General features: G+C 45.9%; 1 protein-coding gene and 1 non-coding gene across 3 annotated transcripts; both read right to left on the reverse strand.

Annotated features, from left to right (window-relative positions):
* Window positions 1-1,210: 1,210 nt before the first annotated feature.
* Window positions 1,211-20,930, reverse strand: PPP1R8 (protein phosphatase 1 regulatory subunit 8). Of its 2 annotated transcripts, XM_066335305.1 has the most exons (7): window positions 20,826-20,930; window positions 11,708-11,768; window positions 8,119-8,272; window positions 7,324-7,544; window positions 5,489-5,633; window positions 4,301-4,365; window positions 1,211-3,620 (listed from the first exon to the last, which is right to left on the reverse strand). In XM_066335305.1, the coding sequence occupies exons 1-7, from the start codon at window positions 20,879-20,881 to the stop codon at window positions 3,267-3,269; spliced, it is 1,056 nt and encodes a 351-aa protein (XP_066191402.1). In that variant the 5' UTR covers window positions 20,882-20,930; the 3' UTR covers window positions 1,211-3,266. The 2 variants fall into 2 exon arrangements, with proteins under 2 accessions (XP_066191402.1, XP_066191403.1); XM_066335306.1 differs by lacking the exons at window positions 8,119-8,272; window positions 20,826-20,930 and having other exon boundaries at window positions 11,708-11,769.
* On the reverse strand, window positions 9,968-10,132 carry LOC136371425 (small Cajal body-specific RNA 1). Its single transcript, XR_010745340.1, has one exon. It is a non-coding gene; the product is annotated as a small Cajal body-specific RNA 1 (non-coding RNA).
* Window positions 20,931-21,098: the final 168 nt, after the last annotated feature.

Below are 21,098 nucleotides of genomic sequence, written 5' to 3' on the forward strand. Positions count from 1 at the left end.
AATCCTGTTTGCAGTGGGAACACAGAGCTGGCAGGTCCCAAACAGGTCTCTTTGAGACCAGGTTCATTCTGAAGCACCTCCAGGGGTGAGCAGGGGCTGCAGGGGGACACGTGGGTCTGGGGCTGCAGGCAGCTCTGCCCTGGCAAAAGAACTGCATAAGTACACAATTCACGTGGCCACTCACCTGTTCTGCACTGGGACCTATTCCTGCTCTCCAGAAGGGCCCCAGGGAGATCTCATCTCCACCCCACCAAGCCCTGCTTCCAGGACTGATGTGTTGGTACCTCTTGGGCTGCCTGCTGGATGCTGCACCCTTTATTTATTTCTGTATTTCCAAACCAGGGAGGAGGGGTTACAGTGGTAACCCAGGAAATTCTGCAAGGACAGATGTTCCTGGACACTACTGCCATTTTCTTTAGCTCATTGATTCAGCTGGAAGCTGATCTCTACTTCGTTTCCATCTCTGCATTTCCTCTGCAGAGGGCTTCGGATTATTCTGCAAGTTTCCTCCCTTTTAATCCTTCATTTCATACAGATTAACAGACCCAAACTGACAGGTCAGACCACAGAGAGAACACCTGCACCTCTTTCACCTACTTCTGCCTGTGGTAGGTGAGCACCTGGCACATGAACTGTGAACTTCAGCCTTCTGCCCACACTGCAGTGCAAGTGTACCTGCCCCAGCTGCTGCTGCACTGGGAGAAAACTTACAGTGCCCTAAATATTACTGAATTCAGCAAATCAATCCTCCACTGCAGGCCCTGTGGTTACCTGTGCCCAGTTTGCTGTTTGTCACTGCAGCTGTCCCCAGAGAGCCCAGGGCAGGCTGCAGGAGCAGTGACAGGGATGGTGCCCTCAGCCTGCCAAGGCCTCCCTGTGTTGGAGGAGCAGGCTGAGCAATGAGAGCTGCAGAGCTGGGCTCTGGACTACAGCTCACAAAGAGGATTATGCCAGAACCAGATAAAACTTGCCTCAGAAAACACAAGCAAGCACTGTTCAAAACCACTGTTAAGTGTCACTTGTGTACCAAACTGCAGCATGGGGCAGCAGAGCAGGCCACAAGCAAAGCAGCTGGGGCAGCTTTAGGAGCTGCAGCCTGAGGCAGCCCAAGGACAAGGGCTGCAGGGAAGAGGGCACTTTGGCATGGCAGGATCCTCCCCTCAGCCACAGCACGATGGGCAGTGCAGAGAACACACAACACTCTCCAACCTGGCAAAATCTGCATTTAATTTACAACATAGTAAAGGTTACAGGTAAAAAGCTCAACAGAAGTGTGAAAAGGCCTATTACATATTACACAAGTGTACAAATGTCTGTACAAAGCCCCTCGATGTTCCTGTCCCCTCCTGGCCAGCTGTGGCCCCTAAGCTCTGAAATAATAAGAGCTGGTTCAGAGTCTGGGAGGAGAAGAGCTTTAAAAAACAACGAGCAGTGAAGTTTCCCTTGTCAAGAAAAATCTTGCAAAGAGCCACTTGCAAAAAAAGGATCCAAAAAAAACCCCAAACCCAACCCCCTTTCCCCAAAATAAAACAAAAAAACCCAAAAACCCAAACAAAAAGAAAAATAAGGAAACCTGCTCAACTTTTGTTTGTCCTGACTAGTCTTACCCTACAGAGCTGCCTTCAGAAAGCAACTAGCTGGGAAATGAAAATCCTATAGGCCAGACTAAAGAGAGGAAGATTTTGAATTACTGTGGGAGCACTGGGAAGCAGAACAAATGCCCTGCTGAATCATCAATGGCCACTTAAGGACAGAGCAGCAGAGCTGGATCATGAAGCAGGTGCTGAATCCACACAAGGAATAGTGTGAGCTGGATGTGATGGGGTGGGAACAGAGCAGCCTCTAAAGCCATGGCTCTTGTGAGCTGGGCAGCTGCCTGCTGGCACCTCAAGGACATGAGAGAAGCAATCACTGTGGAGCAAAACTCACACAGATTTTGGGGCATCTGTCTGAAACAGGTCTGGTGCATCCAGCATCCCCAGCTCACTGCACACAGCCCTGCCCCAGCAACCTGGCACTACCTCCCCAAAAGCAGCTGCAGTCCTGCACACAGTGAAGAAACAGCCAGGTACGTGCTCTTATTTTGGTGCACATTTCCTGGATGCCCCAAACAGCAATGAAATGTGACTTGCAGCTGAACTGCTTTAGAGTGTGTACAAAAATCCAGAGTAAACTTAAGAATAATAGAGCTCTGGCCTTGCCTCATGTAAAGTACAGCCTCAGTATGTCTGAGTATGTGAATCATTCTCACATCTACACCAAACGAACTAAAGGGCTTGAGTAAATCAAGTCCTCTGAGAATTCCTATTCTGGCTCTCAGCAGCACTCAATTCTCACCTGCAGTTCCCAGCAGCCAAAATATTTGTGTGGGGAACATGCCACTCCTCCCAGCTTTTTGTCTTGTTAAATCCCATACACTCTAAACTTAAAAGTTCCATTTGCTAATGAAACTGAAACTATTTAAGTTAGAGGGACCACCAAGTCTGAAAGACACTCCATTGTGTTAAGTTCACCCTGAGTTATCCAGGGGAGTTCACCACGGCACAGTGCAGACAGTGCCTGATCCTGTTGGATGCTCTGACCATTTGCACCCTGTGTCCATCCCACAGCCCCCGTTCTGCAGCACTAGAACAAAGCTAAGGAACCCACCTGTTGCTTTTCCATCTCGACTCATGAGATGATCTAGTGTTTTATGTGGAAATTAAAACAAGCTGCAGCCAAACTAAAAAAAAAATAATAATAATAAAAGAGAATGCCCCACATTGGCGGGGGTTTGGAAAAAAATAAAAGCTGACCTATACTCTGCAAATTTTACAAATCCTTCCAGTGGGATTCTGCAAGGCTTGGCCCCACAAACATTTCCTCTTGACAGAGCTGCCCTGCTGTGAGCATGTTCAGCAGGAATAGTGTCACCACAGCGAGCTCAGCACTGAAATACATGGACCTGTAGGGTCATGCCAGAAGTGATAATTAAATTGTGTGACTGCCCCCTCGACCTGTGGATCCAAACTCAACATAAAGACCTCCGGGACAAGTGGTGACTAAGAAAAGGCTGTAGGGGTTTTGGTTCAAAAGGAGATGGGAGCCGTATTTTTTCCTTTTTTTTTTAACAGACATATAAAAACATTTGAAGACAGATCTTTAAAGGATATTTCACTCCTCCAATCTTGGTATTACATCTGTTAGGACACTGAAATTTTAAAAAGACGATACCGCACATGGAAAGTTTCTGGAGTGGGTAACTCCTGCCCTCCCCTCAGCCCAGCTCAGATCAGCAGGGACGGGGTCGGCTTCTTGCCCGGCCAGGCCTCCTTGGCGTATTTCTTCTTCTTGGGTTCGTTCACAGCTTCGGGGTTGAAGACGGCGGGGTTTGGAGCCGGGTTCATGTTCACTGTGGAGGGCACAACCGGAGTCAAGTCCACGTCGGGGGCGAGGTTGGGGTAGGGCATGGGCAGCCCCCCGATGAGCGCGGTGCCGTGGACGCTGTGGGGCTGGGAGCCCGCCTCGTTGTGGGTGGGGGGCAGCCCCCCGTACAACCCTCCGCTGTAGGGGAAGCTCTGCATGCGCCGCGACGCCGACTCGTCCGGGGGCAGCGAGCCCGCGTTCTCCAGGCGCTTCTTCTGCGGGCACAGGGGTCCAAGGGTTATCCTCCAGCATGGAACCATCAGCACGTTTAAACTGGGTGCCAAGACCAGTTCTCTCAACACCATCAGCCCATTTTAAACTGCGTGCCAAGACTAGTTCTCTCAACACCATCAGCCCATTTTAAACTGCGTGCCAAGACTAGTTCTCTCAACACCACAAACCAATTTAAACTGGGTGCCAAGACCAATTCTCTCAACACCATCAAACCATTTAAACTGGGTGCCAAGACTAGTTCTCTCAACACCATCAACCAATTTAAACTGGGTGCCAAGACTACTTCTCTCAAGAGCATCAGCCCATTTAAACTGGGTGCCAAGACCAGTTCTCTCAACACCATCAGCCCATTTAAACTGGGTGCCAAAACCACTTCCCTCAAAAGGCACCTGAATCTGCCACATGTAACGTGTTAAGAGACCATTTGTCTTTGTCCTACAAGGTTTCCTATGGGTTCCCTTGAAAAGCACAACATTAAACTCTCAGAGGGGCACAGTGCAGGAAGGAAACAAAAGCTGACTTCTGCTTAACAATGAAACACTTTCCATGTGGGAGTGTTTCCATGTGGGAGTGCACTCTGTTTCTAAGGTGCAATTCACAAATCATGAAGTGAGTTCATCAATGTGATGTGCTAATGAGAAGGGGGGGAGTCAGCCCTTACCTTAACAGGGACCACTGCTGTCTGTACCATGTTCCGGAACCGCCCCACAGACGGGTCCACGTCCTCTGCAAAGCAAGAACAGAGATGCCTTCAGTGAGCACATGGCAAAAACAACCTGTGGGCTAAAGGAATCTATATGAAAAACTGGAACTGAGCTTCTCCTCCCAAAGCCAGTCTCCTCTCTTCAGCAGTTCCTCGTAAGCACAAGTGTGACCAAATAAAGGGAGGAACATCCAGTGGCTTTGTCTCCAGGTGGCGCCTCAGGCATCCTGGCCTTCCCTCAAATGGAGAATGGAGCAGCTGGACGAGTGGTGTGAGATCAGACAGGCTGGAGTTTGGGCTGAAAGGTGCTGCTGACAAGGCACTGCATGTGCTAAAGGCACAGCAGCTGGTCCCTAGAGTCACTGGGGGGCCTTGGAGCAGGAGTCAGAAGCAGTCAGTCTCTGAAAGTCTGAAAATCATCTTTTTTTCTGTGATGAGAATGACTGGTGTTTGCGTTAGGATGTTCTGAGCATTGAACTGCATCACATTCTAAACGAAAATGGTCATTCTGGGTGCCAAAGGAACCACCTCCACACTGTATTTCAAAATACTTGCTCATTAATTAGCTACTCCTATTATTAACAGGAATATTACCCAGATAAAGTATGACTGATAAGAATGCCATTAATACAGACCAGCTAAGGGAGAAAAAATGACTAATTTAGAACTGGATACATCTTCAAATGCACCAGTTTGAATGAGCATTAGGGATGACTTGGTTCAGATGTGCAGAAAAGTAGCAAAAACCTGCTGAGCTCAAGACATCCCAGAGGCAACAGGTAAAGAAAGCATTAAAGGACAGGTGAAAAGCCAGCAAGTTCTGTTCCCACTGAGATTCTAAATAGGGCAAAAATGTAAACCACCTTCTTCCTTTTGGACCCATGACACTTCTCCAGTATCTGACAGAACAATGAAGCTGAGTTTCACATCCCCACCCTGCTCAGAGTTTGCAGTTACTTTACAGGTAAAACAGAAGAAACAGAAAAAGGTCACAGACTTCAGCGAGACGTGGCAGCGGCTTCTGTGAAACAGCAGATCTCCAAATTTGTTTTCTCCTTATCCATAAGCACCCATGAGGAATCCCTGTGTGCATACTGGAAGGAGGTCCTGAAGGGCATCAGCTGAGGATTAAAGCAAACTCCTTACCCGGGTTGATGATCTCATCGTCATCACTGAACGTCACTCTGGAGTTCTTCCGTTTTCGCTTTGGCCTCTGGATGTCCAAGTTCCCTTCCTCAATGGTCAGTGTGGAGATCCTTTTGTTGTGGGCTGTGTTAAACTCTGTCAGATTCTAACAGCAAATTTAGAAATGAAAGAGTTTAAGCAACTGGTGTATGAAGTCTGATTTAATCACGTGAGTGTGCACAACAGAAGACCACAGGACACTGTTTAGTTTCAACTTCAGACCCCAAAGAGGGTTCAGGGCTGCAATGAGCTGCCCTGAGAGGCTGTGGGGTCTCTGCAGAGAGATTTAGAATGAAGCACAATCCTGAGCAGCCTACTCCAGGTGGCCCTGCTTGAGCTGGTTGGTGATTCTGAGAGGTCCTTTCCCACATCCACAGCCTGTGAATGCCACAGACACTGTTTCAGGGCATTCACAGGTATGTGGCAATGGGAAGAGAGTGGGAAACCATCCCAGCCTGGGGCAATGTTAGTCTGAGACCTCATCCCTGGCAAACCTTGGTAACATGACCACTGGCACAACAAGATTATTGCATCTGTGATTCTGGGAAGCAGCATGATCACAGGTTAACCATTGCAGATGAGGTGGTTTGGACAGCAGAAGACACCTCAGGCTATCCTGAAAGCCAAGAAATTAAAAACCTGAACCTAAGGAAGTATTACCCAGGGAAGTTGTTCTATCACCATTCCTGGAGGTATTTAAAACACGTTTAAACACTGAACTTAAGGACATGGTTTAGGGTTTTGTGTGACAGACTGAAATGTCAACTGCTTAAACAACTGGCCATTTGCAAACACAGTGGGTACTCTGCTGACGTACATGAAGGAACAGCTCAGGCACAGAGGGTGTGAGCACCAGAGGATGACTATGTCAAATCAACCCCTGAGTAGCAACAAGCTGGGTTTTGAACCAGACTGTGGGAAGAGGCAAATGAGAAGCAGATCCTGTGAGGAGGGATAGTGCTTTCTCAGGGCAATGCCCTGCCTTACACCAGGGCTCCATTGTAAAACTACACCTCTCAATTCTCTGACCCTTCCCCCTCTGACATGGATATTCCCATTCCCACCTAGAGCTGAAGGTTTTCTTCCTTCTGATGGGGCATACATACATTCCCTCTGATGCACTGATGTGAGAGCCAGGGTCACAAAACAAAGCCCCCCGAGGTGCCCCAGCCTAATTTCTGGGCCTTTTACCAGAGGACTGCATGAGATCCACAGTCCTGCAACAGACAGTGTAAAAGTTCCCCTGCCCAGGGGAGGCACCTGGGTGTTCCACCTAAAGCCATTAAACTTTGTGGTTTGAGGGCTTCTCTCACCCTTATGGATCAAGACTGCAACCACCATTTCAAACAATGGACATCTAGTCTTGTTGCTGGACCCAGGGGTGGTAAGATTTTTTTTTACTCCTATCCTTTCTTTCTTTTTCATGATATGTTTTCTTAGGTGTTATTTTTGTACTTTTCTTTTTCTATATTATTACAGATAATTATAACCAAGATGGCTACCTACCTCCTTTCTGCTGCAACCTAATAGTTCTAAAATAAACCCTAGATATCGATATAAATAAATGATGATGATCATGATAATAATAAAAAATGTTATTCAGCATTGTTTCACTCCAATCTGCCCCAAGGGATCTATTACCAAGAACCTGAGTTAACCTCATCTTCGGGGCTGGCAGTGTTCGATTTATGGACCTGACGACCTTCAAGGTCTTTTCCAACCTAAATGATTCCACGACTAAACGAACGAGCGGGCAACGCCGTCCTCGCTGGACACGAAGGTGCCATCATACTCACATCCAGCTCTGTCTCCTCCTCTGGCAGCCCCAGCAAACCCTTGAGCTCCTCGTCCTCACCCCCCATCTTCTCGTCCCCCTTGACGGCGGAGGGCAGCGTCTGCGGCTTCTCGCGCAGGGTGTACGCGCGGGTGGACGCGCCGAACGACACCGTGGAGTCGATGGGGATCTGCTGCGGCTTGTGAGCTTCCAAACGGATGTGGCCCAAGAACGTGCCATGTGCTGACAGCAAAATGAAACATGGTCTGCTCAGCGTGGGATCAGGGTATTCCAGGTCAGGTTTGTGAATCTCAGAAACTGGAACGGTTGTTCCAAGGTAAAAGCACGGAGGTGCTGCTGAGACTCAGCTGTGTAGATCCACCATCTCACAAATTGAGGTAACTCACACCACAAGTCCTCAAGAAATCAATGGATATAAGTTACAAACACCTTTTACTTGCTGTATCCCTGCAGGTCCCAATGTACTATGGCTGGACAGTGCAAAAAAACACCTGACAGGTTTTAGACCTTGGGAAATCACCCTCAGAAGACAAGGCTTCACTAAAATTGTAATGGGAAGGCCAAGTCACTTTTCTCCTCTCCTCTGGCCTCTTATAAGTTAGAAATGTTTGAAACACCCAGTGAGGCAGCTGTCAGCTGAGTGGAGCAAACACTCCTTTTCCTATGATGTAAATTCAAATTATATCCATTTGCCCACAGTGCAGACAACAGTGGAAAAGGAATAAGTATCTAAGACTCAGAATGTTTAAGCACTGAAGTACAGCTCTTCTGTCTGGTTACATGCCACACTACTTACTGCTGTTCAGATCTATGAGGAAAACCCTCTTGAGATGTTTGTGATAGACCAAGGCAGCATGGACCCGAGAGCAAGACTGGTGGTCAATGGTAAAATCACACAGATCAGGATTTCTCCCAAAGAGATAGTATTTCTTCTCATCAATGATGAGTTTCTGAGGTAGAATATCAAACAGAGAAGCATATTAGACTCCTAGAATCTTTTGGATCTTCCTGAAAAAAATTCAAGAACATGAATAAATAGAGCAAATTTAAAACAAAACATCAACAGCTCATCAGTATTTCAGTTTAGTCTGGCACTGTTAGATACATGAACTCAAGTCTGCTCTTTATAAAATCAGAACAGCTGAATATGGGAGAGTGCCAGTTATTCCCTTCTTTACCAGCCAACACTGGACAGTCTGGGGAAGACAGTCACTCTTCAAAGCATTCAACTACCTCATACAGGAGATTTTCTCTGACATCCTCTCCCACAGATTTTACCACGTCCCTTAACAGAGGACCTCAGGCTTTGTCTAAGGTAGGAACCTGTGCTTGGTGATCTCCAGTCCAACAGGACATCAAAATTATCCTTCTGTACAGAAACAGATCTGCAGGAGTGAGTCACTCACTCTGGGGCACCACCAAGTCATACAGAGCATAAGGAGAGAGACTGGAACAAGACGCAATATTTATACTCCCCTGCCTTGTCTGTGAGGACAAAAACCCCATCATGGACTTCAGCTTCTACTGCAGATCACCTTGCAAATCACATCTATTCACCTACCTACCAACTATGGTTTTAGCACTGCTACACTCACATGTCACTTCCCCACTCTTCTTTTTTTTCCAATTTTCTTCCCCATACACATGCTCTGGATTTTCCAGGTTGGATTTTCCAGCTTTCTACTGAATATCTGTCAGCCCCCAAGCTGCAAGCTCTCATCATCTGGTATTCAGTAAGAAACATTTAATTCTGCATGTTTAGAAGAATTAATTGAACAGCCTGACTCCACACTTGTATACATCATAACAATTTTATGACTGATTAGTCCCTTAGGTAATAAATACTCTGTTAAATGTCTGATTCCCCACCAACTCAAGGTACACAATTTAAGCACCAAGTCATGACAGTGACTGGTTTGTGAAATCTACTGACTAACATAATTTGGCCTGACATCTTAAAAAAAGAGGATTTAGGTGATCAAGGTGTGTATATTTATCAGCTCTGACACCCACTACTAAACCAAGTAACTTCCAAACCTCTGCCCAGTTTCAACCAGCACTACAAGATTACTAAATTTCAAGCAATTCTGTGAAAAAACCGCAGCTAGATAGAATGATGACTCCATCAATCCCCTCAGTGATTCACAGGCTGGCAGAAAATCCCAGAGTGACAATACTTAGATTTCAACCACAAAAAAAAAATCTTTGAGTCTTCATTTAATAAGACAGCAATGACAGAACTCAACACCTTTGCAATAGTAAATTCTATGACTCCACACTGTAAAAAAAAAAAAAAAAAAAAAAAAAAAAGTATTAACTCTTCCTTATTGCAAATTTAAAAGTCCTATATAAACACAGATCTGATACTAAGTGGAAACTGGTTTATTCCTCTACAAACACTGATAAGTTCCACAAGCAGTTACCCCAAAACCTGATCAAACCATTTCAATTCTTGCCCACAACTGAAACCAAAAGCATCCTTTAAGTTTTCATTTGCACCTCTTACACAGAAACAATACTGCCCTGACTGGGCAGCACTTTCCAAGAGATTTTGCAAAGACACAAATTCATAGAAGTACTGCAACAAATCATCAACAGAGAAGATAATTTTATTGCCTTTAATTCGAGAGAACGTTTCCAAAATGTTCTGTGCCTCTGAGCTATAACCCAGTGTGTTCCTTCACACACTGAGCTTAAACACTGCATGGCTTGTTTTTCTGTTGCACTTTGCAGACCCAGCAATCACAGGGTGACCCTCAGGCCTCTGCACGAGGCTGGGACACTGATGGCTCGGTTAGTATCAAGTGCTTGGGTAACCCTCAGCATTTAACCATTCTCCTTGGTTACTGCTGGATACCAGAAAAGACAGAACTGAAAAACTCTCTGCCACCTGTACTGAACAGGGAAACACAAGGATCACATCCAAGAGCTGTTTGCCTCGGTGCTATGGGATCCTGCAAGACTCTTTAAATTACTGGAACTTCTGGCGGTGGTACCTACGAGCAGCAGCTTTTTCTTAGACAGAGAAGAGGAGGAGGTGAGAACATGAGAGAGAAACAACACGGCAGCACCAAGGTCAGTGGAGAAGAAGGGGAGAGGTGCTCCAGGTGCCAGAGCTGAGGTTCCTCTGCAGGCCCTGGTGAGGACTATGATGGAACTGTCCCCCTGTAATCCATGAGGTCCATGGGGATGCAGAGATCCACTCACAGCCCGTGGGAAAAGTGCTCATGCCAGAGAGGGTGTATGCCAGAGAAAGCTGGGATCCAGTGGGAAACCCAAACAAAGGGAGAGGGTCACTCCTTCCAGAGATAGAGGGCCCTTGCTTCCAAACTAGAGCATCCTATCCTTAAAAGACTGCACCCCATGGACAAGTGATCCATACCACAGCAGTTTTGGGCAGACTGTTTCCCTGTGGGAGGGACCCCATGGCATGGCAGAGGAAAGATGCTCTCTCTGAATGAACAGAAAAAAATGTCCAGTAACCAACTGTCCAAAACCCCCATGCCTTGCCTCTCTGTACTGTTGGTGGGAAAGAGGGAAGGGCTAGGGGGAAAAAAAGGTGTTTAAAAGGCTTATTTTACTTCTCGCTATCCTCCTCTGACTCTGTTAATAATAAATTTACTTTATACTTTTAAATTTGAACCTGTTTTGCCCTTAAAGCATTTTTCTCCCAATCCTAAACTCATGAGCCCTTCATTAATTTCCCCCTCTCCTCTGCCCAACTGCAGCAGATGATAAGTGAAGGACTTTTGTGGGTGTCTGGTGTTTGGCCAGTGTCAAACCATTACACCCAGAAACATTTCTGTTTCAGTCAGCTTCAAGTTAGGAGCCTCTCCACAGCTGAAATACATCCACTGGTTTGGGTTCTCTCTGTCAACAATGTCAAGAGATTTTTCTTTATTTATTACTTCCAGTGTGATAGAAGACAAAATATGAACTAGAGAATGGGGTGGTGCTGTAACAAAAATAACTTGCTGTATCTGTGCTGATCACAACACTGCTCACAGATCCTGAATGTGGGAGGAAAAAAATCAAATCCAACTGTATTTCACACTGCAGGACAGAGCAGCACTCCTGCAAAACACAGGATGCCTGGTTAATCTGACTGTAATGCAGTCAGATTAAAAAATAAAAAAATAAACTGACCAGACAGGTTTCTCAAAGAAGCAGCACATGGGGAAGAGGTTTAACTGATGGAGCCTTGCACAGACAAGGGAAAAGTCACTTCATTCATTGTTTCAGAGTAAAACAAACTGATTTAAAGACAATGAATACACAAGAGAAAGGAAATACTTAGAAATAAGTGTGAAAAAATGATGGGCAATGTTCTGCTGCTGGTGCCTCTGTACATGACACAGCAAATCCATCAAACCCTACTTCCATACCTCAATGAGTTTGTCTCCTTTCACTACATCCAGGTGTAAGCCAGGTGGTGGTTTCCCCGCCCTGCAAAATAAAGAACGGAAAAATATAGTATCAAAATAATTAATAAAAATTTTATTAGTATTAGAGCTGCTCGAGCTACAGACCAAACTTACACAAATGTAAGCAGAAGTACTTTTGGGAAAATATGAAAATCCCATAATTTTATTTTCCTCCCTGCAGATTCCTTCTGACAACACATAAACCAGATTTTTTTTTTTAATGGTAAGAGTGAAGGTAACAGGATATGAAGCATCTCAAGCTTTACCTCTCCAGGTGAAAACCACCTGATTTACACAATAAACCATCTGATTTGCACAATAAACAGCATGTTCTGAGAGCACATGGGATGGGGCAGGAAGAGACCAACAATTAGAGATGGAGACAGGCTGGGACTGTTTGCTGAAGTGTTGTTTCCTCATGTCACCCTCGAAATAGCACATCCCTACCCTTGGCTGCTGAGGGGAACAGAAACTTCTCCCACCTTTCCCCTCTAGGCTGGTGATGGCAAAAACCTGAAAGGGCTCTGCACACACCTGTAATATTATAAAAGTGCTGGCCAGCAGCCAGTGTTCCCCCACAGTCCCCTGTGATCACACCTCCCTGCAGTGCCACAGGAACCAGCACACTCCACACCAACAGCACCAGCTCCCCCAGCCCTGCTGCTCCTGCTCACCTCCTCTGGAGCAGATTCACCTGCCAGCAGCGTTATTCCCACCTCAGCAGGTCACAGCAAGACAAGGCCAGCCCAGGGGTCAACTCCCAGGGTGTAGCACAAACATTTTGGGCATTTACAGAGCTCCAAGCCAGGACACTGCTGTGGTACCAACACCTTGCCCTGCACCACACAGGATCCTTCAGCTCTCAGTAGTAAAGGATCTTTTTTTGCTCAGTCATCTCAGAATCTGCATCTCTAGTAATTCCTGACAGATAACATCTCTGCTGCTTGTCTCCAAGGCTGGAGCAGTTTTCCAGGCAGCAGCAGTGACCTAGTTCCTGGCTGCCCTGCTGAGGAACTCTGCAGAGATCATGTTCCTGTTCTGCTCAGTGCATGGACCAGCCCAGGGAACAGTGACAATGGACAGTGATGTTCTCAGGGTGCCTGGAGAAGAAAGAAAGGTCTCTGGTAGCTGAAGATGTTTGAAGTGGCTAAATATAGATATTCACATTTCTGGGATGTGCCTTAGATTTATTGGTTTTTTTTCTGTGTTGCAAGGTCAGCTCCCCTCAATAATTTCATGTAAGAACACAGTCTCCTGTTATTTCTACTTCATTTCTTTCCCAAGCATTTTCCTTCCTCGTTTCCAGTCCATGACACCAGCTTGCCCAGATCTCTCTGGCCCTTTCTGAACTGACCACCTGGGGCTTTCACAAGTTTTCTTGTCAGGCCCTTCTCAAAGATTGTGGATTTACCACCCTAACAAGTATAGGGTTAATATTCACTCTTACTCAGATGAACAAACAGCAGCAGCAAAAGCAGAGGATGCTGAACTCCAGCAAATTTGGCTGAAGTGTGAGTTCACCACTGAAATGGGATTATGGTGAAGTGGGGGACAGACCACCAAGTAGAAATGCTCCCAAAGATGGGACACAATCTGTGTGATGAGCTGAAGTCCCTCCAGCACAGCCAGGGAAGCTCCTCCCCTTGGGTACTGCATGAGCAACTTAGAGCCAGGCTCCACCTGAGCACTGCTGTCCCCTCCTGTGCTCCCTGCAGAGCTCAGTGCTCAGTCTTCACTGAGACACACATTCCTTTCATGGATTCCTGCCCACTCCTCAGTATTCCCTCTTTCTGCCTCTGAGCACTGGGAAACTTGTTTTCCTCCCTGTACCTGTCAGGTCACAGGAGAGGTGAGCTCCAGCCCAGCTGAATCCTGTCTGATGGGCATATTTTGCTGTATACCAGCTCTGCTTTTTCACTGCTCCTTCTACTTCTAGTTTCACCCTTGCTCTTATTTTTACTCTGCCTTTACCCTCAGCTTTGCTCAGTAGTATTACAAGGCAGTGCCTTCAGCTTTGAATTAAAGTGCTTGAAAAATCTACCTATTCTCTGGCTTCTTTGGACTGAGAATTCTTTGTAGTATTTCTCCTGTCTACTTATTGCTGCAAAGCACTGAACACAGGAAGGCTGTAAATACTGATTATGATACAGGAAAACAAATTCACAGAAGTAATTTCTGATAGAAAACTCCTTCAGAGCATTTTCAGTCAATGTCACAGTTCAGGGTGCCCAAGTCAGATACCTGAAAAGCCTTTAAATGAAAATGTAGAAAGATTTTTCAGTTTTATATTCAAAACTAATTAGATCCACAGTCACCAAGGATCAGAAGTAATGCCTGGATTTGGAAGTATCAGTCACCCTTCACATGCTCTGCCCCATCAGACCTCTCACCTCATGGATCAAGGAGTAGAACATGAAAGGAAATCTCTTGCAAAAATCTCTTAGATGAAAGTTTGTTACAAAGCTGGCATTATGCTGTTACAGGAGAGCAGTTATTTCCCATCTTATGTCCAGTGTTAAAAAAGTCCTTTTCCACTAAAGAATGTGCTAAAATATCCACTAAACTCATTTTCCTACACTGTTCTAAACGATGAAAAATTACTTGAGGTCAGCAGATTGTCCTCTCTACAGAACACACAGAGCCCTCAGCACTGCCCCAAGGCAAACCCTCTCCTATCACAACTTGGCTGCAGCACAAAGTTGAAAACGAGAACCAAGCAGTTTCTTCTGTACCTTCCAGATGGTGCATCCCATTCCCCAGGGCAGCATCCTGCCAGTGACCTGACAATAACACCTGCAAATGCACTGATTGTGAGGGTCAGTAGCTGAGTGAGCCACAGGATGCTCTCAGTGTCTCCTGCACTGCCAAAGCCACCCCAGGGGGATGTGGAGCCTTCCAGGGAATTAACAGAGCTGACAGGCAAGGAGAACATGAGCATCACCAGGATCATGAAAGGAATTCTTTGGATCAGAGAGAAGATGAGAGGATATCCCACACCAGAGCTTTTCTTCTCTAACATCGAGCCCAAGGAACTCAAAGAAATTTCAGAAAGTAAAGAACTGATAAAAGGAGTGACAAACTGTAAACTCCAGGCAGCTTCAGCAGGCACTCTAACAGAACTCAAATACCAGTTTTTTACACTTAACGGTTCAGCAACCTACTGCTTAAACCACCATCAGTCAGAAATGCAAGTATCTACTGATGCTGCTATTTTTAAAGTGTATTTCAGGAGTGATCTGGAAACAACACACAACAAGGTCAGGGTGCTCTCAGAACCATTATTCTTGCTAAATTTCCAGTTGTAAGCAACACTGTTTAAAAAGCTTGTAGTTCAGACTGGATGATTACAGAGTCTTCCTGAACTAAAAAAAAAAATCACACTGTGTTTCCTGGAAGATTTCTGATTAGAAACGTGCCTGCTTCGACTGAACAAAGCATTCCACTTGGATTAAAGCATTTGCCCAACTTCACCTTGGCACTGTGCACCTTTTCTTGTTACAATGCAGTTCCACACAGAACTAGGTTTTACTGGTTGGCTTTGGTTCCCTTGGTTACTTAGGAACAAAGTCTCCATGGAATACAGTGAAAATTGGAAATTGTATAAAAAATTAATTCTTGAGAGCAAGGCCATAAATATTCTATTAGAGAGAACTTCAGGTTTTATGACATCAAAAATTAATTCAAACGACACTGAATTAAATAGGAAAATTAGTATTAGGTAGTGAGCAACAATGGAGCAATTGTTTCCTAAGAGTATTCCTACATTTTCAGAGTGAGAACACATATCTTGGAAGTGTAATTTACTGGCAGAAATCAGAGGAAGACAGGACTGTAACGTTTATGTCTACCAGGAAGACACTCTTATTCTGACAGCTTGATTTCCACATAACTTTTCATCACATCCTTTAATTTCCATTCTCATTTTTACTCTTTCCCTTCAGTTATAAAAAAATATTCCCTTTTTAAAGTAAAGGTAAGTTTTATCAAGTACAAGTAACACAGACTACACATTTTCATTAACACCTTTCAGAACAGCACTGACACTTCTCTACCTCACACACACAATCCCAGAATGGTTTGGGTTGAAAGAGACCTTAAAGATCATCTTGCTCCACCCACAGTGCCATGGCAGGGACACCTCCCAGTGTCCCAATGTCCACTGGGCACTGCCAGGGATCCAGGGGCAGCCACAGCTGCTCTGGCAATTCCAGCCCAGCCCCTGCCCACCCTGCCAGGGAACAATTCCCAGTGCCCAATCTCCCATCCAGCCCTGCCCTCTGGCAGTGGGAAGCCATTCCCTGGCTCCTGTCTCTGCAGCCCTTGTCCAAAGTTCCTCTTTAGGCCCTGGAAGGGCTCTGAGCTCTCCCTGCAGCCTTCCCCTCTCCAGGTGAACACCCCCAGCTCTCCCAGCCTGGCTCCAGAGCATCTTGGAGCATCTCCAAGGCCTGCTCTGGACTGGCTCCTCCAGCTCCATGTCCTGTGCTGGGACCCCAGGGCAGGGGCAGCTCTGCAGGTGGGGCTCTCACCTGAGCAGGGTGGAGGGGCAGGATCCCCCCTGTGCTGCTGCCCACGCTGGGCTGAGCTCAGGGGGGTGGTTCTGGTGCCAGCACACACGGGTTGAGCTTCTCCTAAGGCCTGCTGTCCATCCATTCTCCACCCTTGTATACTTGGGACTGCCCAAATTATTACCCATCAGGTACAGGAGTAGTGTTCTCATTGGTTTTTGAACATTTGTATGTTACTGGTGACTGATGGCCACCCTGTGCTCAAACTATATACTTGGGTATCTGTTATTTTATTTCTGAAGATAAATTTGTGTCCTTTTACTTCTGAATAGCTATTTTCTGGCTTGGAGAAGTTCTTGTTCTTACATTTCCACCATACACTTCTGCATTTTATCTTGTTTTGACTGTCATGGTATTCACATTACACCAAAAGACCTGGATAATTCTCTGGTCTCTATGCTGATCACACTCATGTCACTAACAAGCACTGTGGTCACTTTTGTCAAGGTAATTAATAAAAAACCCCAACACTAATAGGGTCAGACCACAGACTATTCAACTGCCAATAACTCTTCAAAGTCAATTCCTTATAAATGCATGGCTCTTGTCTGAATTCTCTGTTGCTTCCTTTAATGATCACTTCCTGTGAGAGAGTCCTGAAGAGAGATGGTCCATCTGACAGCCTCTGGCCCCTCTGTTTTCCTGCCCTGGATAATCTGCCCCTTCCCTCCAGGGCTGAGCAGTTGGACATGATGATATTTGGGATTTCCCACAGCAGCTGAATGTGTGGATTTGCTGGCCTTAGAGGAGACATCAACTGCTTACAATGATCAGCAGTGAAACATTTATGAGGGATACCACTGAACAAAACCAGGTTCCAGCATAGTTTTAAAAAGTTTTAAACACCTACAAGCAAAGAAATCTTTCTTCTGTACTAGAAACAGAAAAATTGTGTTTCTTTGCTTTCTTTACCTCATACAGGCCAGGCCATGTCTCTGTAACAAAGATAAACCATTTCAGAAAAGAAGGGCAAGGCCATTAAAACTTTGGAATGTGCCAAGTAAGAGAATTGAAGTTTTACAAATCAGGATCTCTTCCACAGTGCAGATTCAACATGCCAACATGGTTACAGTATCTATATCCAGCTGAAACTCACCAGCCTGACTGAAGTAAGTCACTACAAGAAATTCTGAGTTGCTGCTATTAAGGACATAGCCAGGACAGTCATAATTCTATTGTGTTAGTTTAAAATTAGGTTAATTATTCAGACTCAGAACCTAAATTTAGCCACTTCCTAAGAATCTTTGCCTCTGTGACTAGTGTACACACCTCTGAGTCCAACTTCAAGGACAGGGTGGAATTTGCAGAACTCTGGAGCTCATACTCTCCAGAAATTTGTGTAAAAGCATTGCCAGGAATAGCCAGTTCTTGGCCAAAGAAATTAAAGACAAACAACTGATTTCAAACGAACTATTTCTAATGTATGTCCATTCCAGGACAAACCTGACATCCCCATTAGTGGTGTGTCAAAGAAAGTAAAGAGAGAGTCACAATTCCAAATAAAAGTAATTAGGACAAAAGGACAGGCAGGCAGTATCCATTAAACATTTGATAGTCACTTCAAATCTACACACCAGATAATCTGCACCTCAGAGAAATCACTTCTACTACCTAAAGCCAGCTCAGAAGACTTGCAAAAGTCCTAATCAAAGATGTGTACTTGTTATCTAAAGACATTTTCTGATCTCATGGAATGGCTAAATTATAATCTCCAGGAAGTATTGGCCCCCTTGATGCCAACTGTAAAGGCACAGCCCAAATCTTGGCTAATGGGTACAGAGGAGTTACAGCACATGCATAAACATATTCTGGCACCAGCAAGTACTATTCAGTGTTTTTTATCTGTCTTAAGTTCAGCTGCTGCTGGAAACACAGGTAAAGAAAAAAGAAATGTTGTATAGATTATGAAGAAGTAACATGAAATAGCACAAAAATGAAATCAAAGCTACAACTTAAATTAGATGAAAAATGGGAATTTCAGCGCAGAAGTCTATTCTGGGAATGGGGGACTCAGATGTTATCCAAGTTATGGAAAAACAGGTACAATGACAGAGGCAAACCACAAAAGCATGGGCAACAGCTTAAAGGCAAGGGAAAAAGCTACTCCTTTTGATTATATGTAAGATGTTATTTTTCATATGATTGGTGTGCACAGGCCCCAGCCAACTTTTCTTAGAAGCAAGAAAATAAATAGACAGGTAAAGACTGTGGTTTTGCTTTTAACAGAGGTTGAGGAGACTGAAGATAATTCACTACAGAAGACTCTGACTGTGAAGACTTTGCAACTCCATGCTTCTGGTTGCCCAAAGCTCTTGGAATGAAGCCCTTCAGTGCTGCCTGCACAGGAGATTTTTAGTTGCTTGTGTAAGACCAGCTTCCTGCAGGGCACCTTTACACCCTCCTAAGCCAAAGCTTTGAATAACACCACTGCTGTCCAAACCTGCTCCTGAAAAACATCTCCACTCTGGAGAATCCTACCTGGGAAAGGCCCATCACTGATTCCACACCAACCTGGGCACTCTTTGCTTGGCTCTGAAAGGAACAAACACTTGAAAACCACAAGCTGGAATCTGCAGCTCAGCAGATGTCAGCAGAAGGCATCCAGAGCTTTAGCATGAAATACACTCTCCCTGCTTTGCAGAACAGTAAAATAACCAGAAATAAATCAATCCACCTGGTAAATAAAAAAAAAATAAACAAAATAACCATAAATAAATAAGTCCATTTGGTAGGAGAGCTCCTCACTTCCACAGGATGAGGCCATGGTTATCACCAACCAGCATCACCCAACACTTCCCATTTTGGGAAGTTCAGCAGAACACAAACACTGTGACTGGAAGCCCCTCAGGCTGCCTTCCTGCTAGTTCACTTTTTAATTTTTACTCTTATGAAAGAGCTTTTGGGTTTCAAAAGAAGCATTAAAGAAAACCACAAAGCTTTCACTGGTGTTAGCTGCCATGTCTGCACGTGCCAATTGGACAAGATCAAATTGTCTCAGGCTCTCCTTTACTTCACAGGTACAAATGCATAAATCACCCAGTTTGGTCCCTAAAACCATTACATTTGTGCAAACATACAACAGAGTCCAAGAGAAAACAAAGTTTCCTTAGAATGTATAAGGAGAGAGTCCAGACAGGAACTTTGCTGTACTCAAGGAGTATTTTGGAATATTAACTGTAAAAGGATATTCACGTTGCAGTAAGTGAATTACAAAAAAAAAATCTTTAAAATATGAGAACAGAACAGGATCTGGCACCCAGAAATGCCCCTTACCCCTGGATTTGCATCATCTCCCAGATCCCACCTCATTTCTCAACCAGCACAACAGACTGTGCTTCAGAACCAAAGCAGAGGGAAAGTCTCTCTGTCAGACTCTGCCCTGCTGCAGCTGAAGACACAAAACAGGGACCTGAAGAGGCCCTCACAGCTACAGGTGTCACAGTTCTCTCCTCCAGATGGGATTTCCTTAGGAATTCTTCTGCAATGGCATGCACCCTGCTGAGACTGAGCACTTTAAAGCTGTACTTCCCCAGCTCCTCCAACTACAGCTTTCAAATGTACAAGTCATTCCAATTTCCCATGGAATACAGTGCATCTTGTGATCACTGCTGTATAAAAACACTAGGGGAAAAAAAAAAAAAATGATACTTCAAATTTCCAGTTGAATATCCAGAATAATTTTGCCTTTATCTGCTCTATTGTGTCATCATCTTATGGAACGCCATCCTCATGCAGATGTTTATTATTGTGTATGTTCAGCACAAATAAGACCCTAAAGTACACGCGAAATTTTCTTCCATGAGAGGGTCAAATGACATTACCAACTAAAGCAGGCACTTAAAAACCAGGTGTAAATGAAAACGTGCTCGTGCACTGAGCACTATCACCAAGCACTGAGAGGTAAAACACAGCTGAGGGAGCAGGGACAGGGCTGGACCAAACTGCTCCAGTTCTCGGGTGCAGGGCTGTGTTTGTGCGATCTAAAACACAACGGTACCCATCCCAATGCTCTGGCGCCCAAAGAACGCAACAGAACCAAGATCTCTTCGGTGATGCATCAAAACACTCAGAACAAATGAGCAAAGGTACCCTGACCCACAGCTCTGCTCCCTGCAGGAGGGCAAGGCAGGACATTTCCAGGGATCCTTTCCAAGGCTGGCTTACCCACGATTGTAACCCAGCCAAAGGCATGGTGGCGATGCTTCTTCTCCTTCTTCACTCAGCCCTGACTTCTTCACTCAAGCAAATAAAAACCTCAGGCTAGTTTCAAGCTGACAGGTTTCCCGTACCGGCTACATCCCCTGAGCAGGATATTTAATTTCTATCGCACCACGGAGCTCTTGGGAAAACCCCCGGCACCTCAGGGAGGGCCCGGGGCCCCCCGCGGCGCTGTCGATGGCGGCAATCGCAGGGCCGCGCCCGGGGCCCGGACCCCGTCAGGCCGGCGGGGCCCGTGCGGCTCCGGAGAGCGCAGCCCCGCGCCCCTCACGCCCCCCGGCCGCCCCGGCGCTCACCAGCTCGGGCACTCGAACAGGGACCCGCCGCCCGCCGCGGCCGCGCTCGCCGCCATCTTGGCTCTGCCCCATTCAGCCGGCGCGGGGCACTGTGGGAAGCGGCGCGCGGCGATCCCGGCGTGCCCCGCGCGGCGCCGGGAGTGTGGGCGGGGCCCAATGGAGACACGCCCCTCTGCGGAATGGCCCCGCCCCCGCCCGGGCCCAGCGCGGGAGCTGCCGGCGGCCCCGGGACGCGGGGACAGCGCCGGTACCGACCCTGGGACGCGGGGACAG

The sequence above is a fragment of the Sylvia atricapilla genome, chromosome 24, assembly GCF_009819655.1.
Source record: "Sylvia atricapilla isolate bSylAtr1 chromosome 24, bSylAtr1.pri, whole genome shotgun sequence".
NCBI classification, from domain to species: domain Eukaryota; kingdom Metazoa; phylum Chordata; class Aves; order Passeriformes; family Sylviidae; genus Sylvia; species Sylvia atricapilla.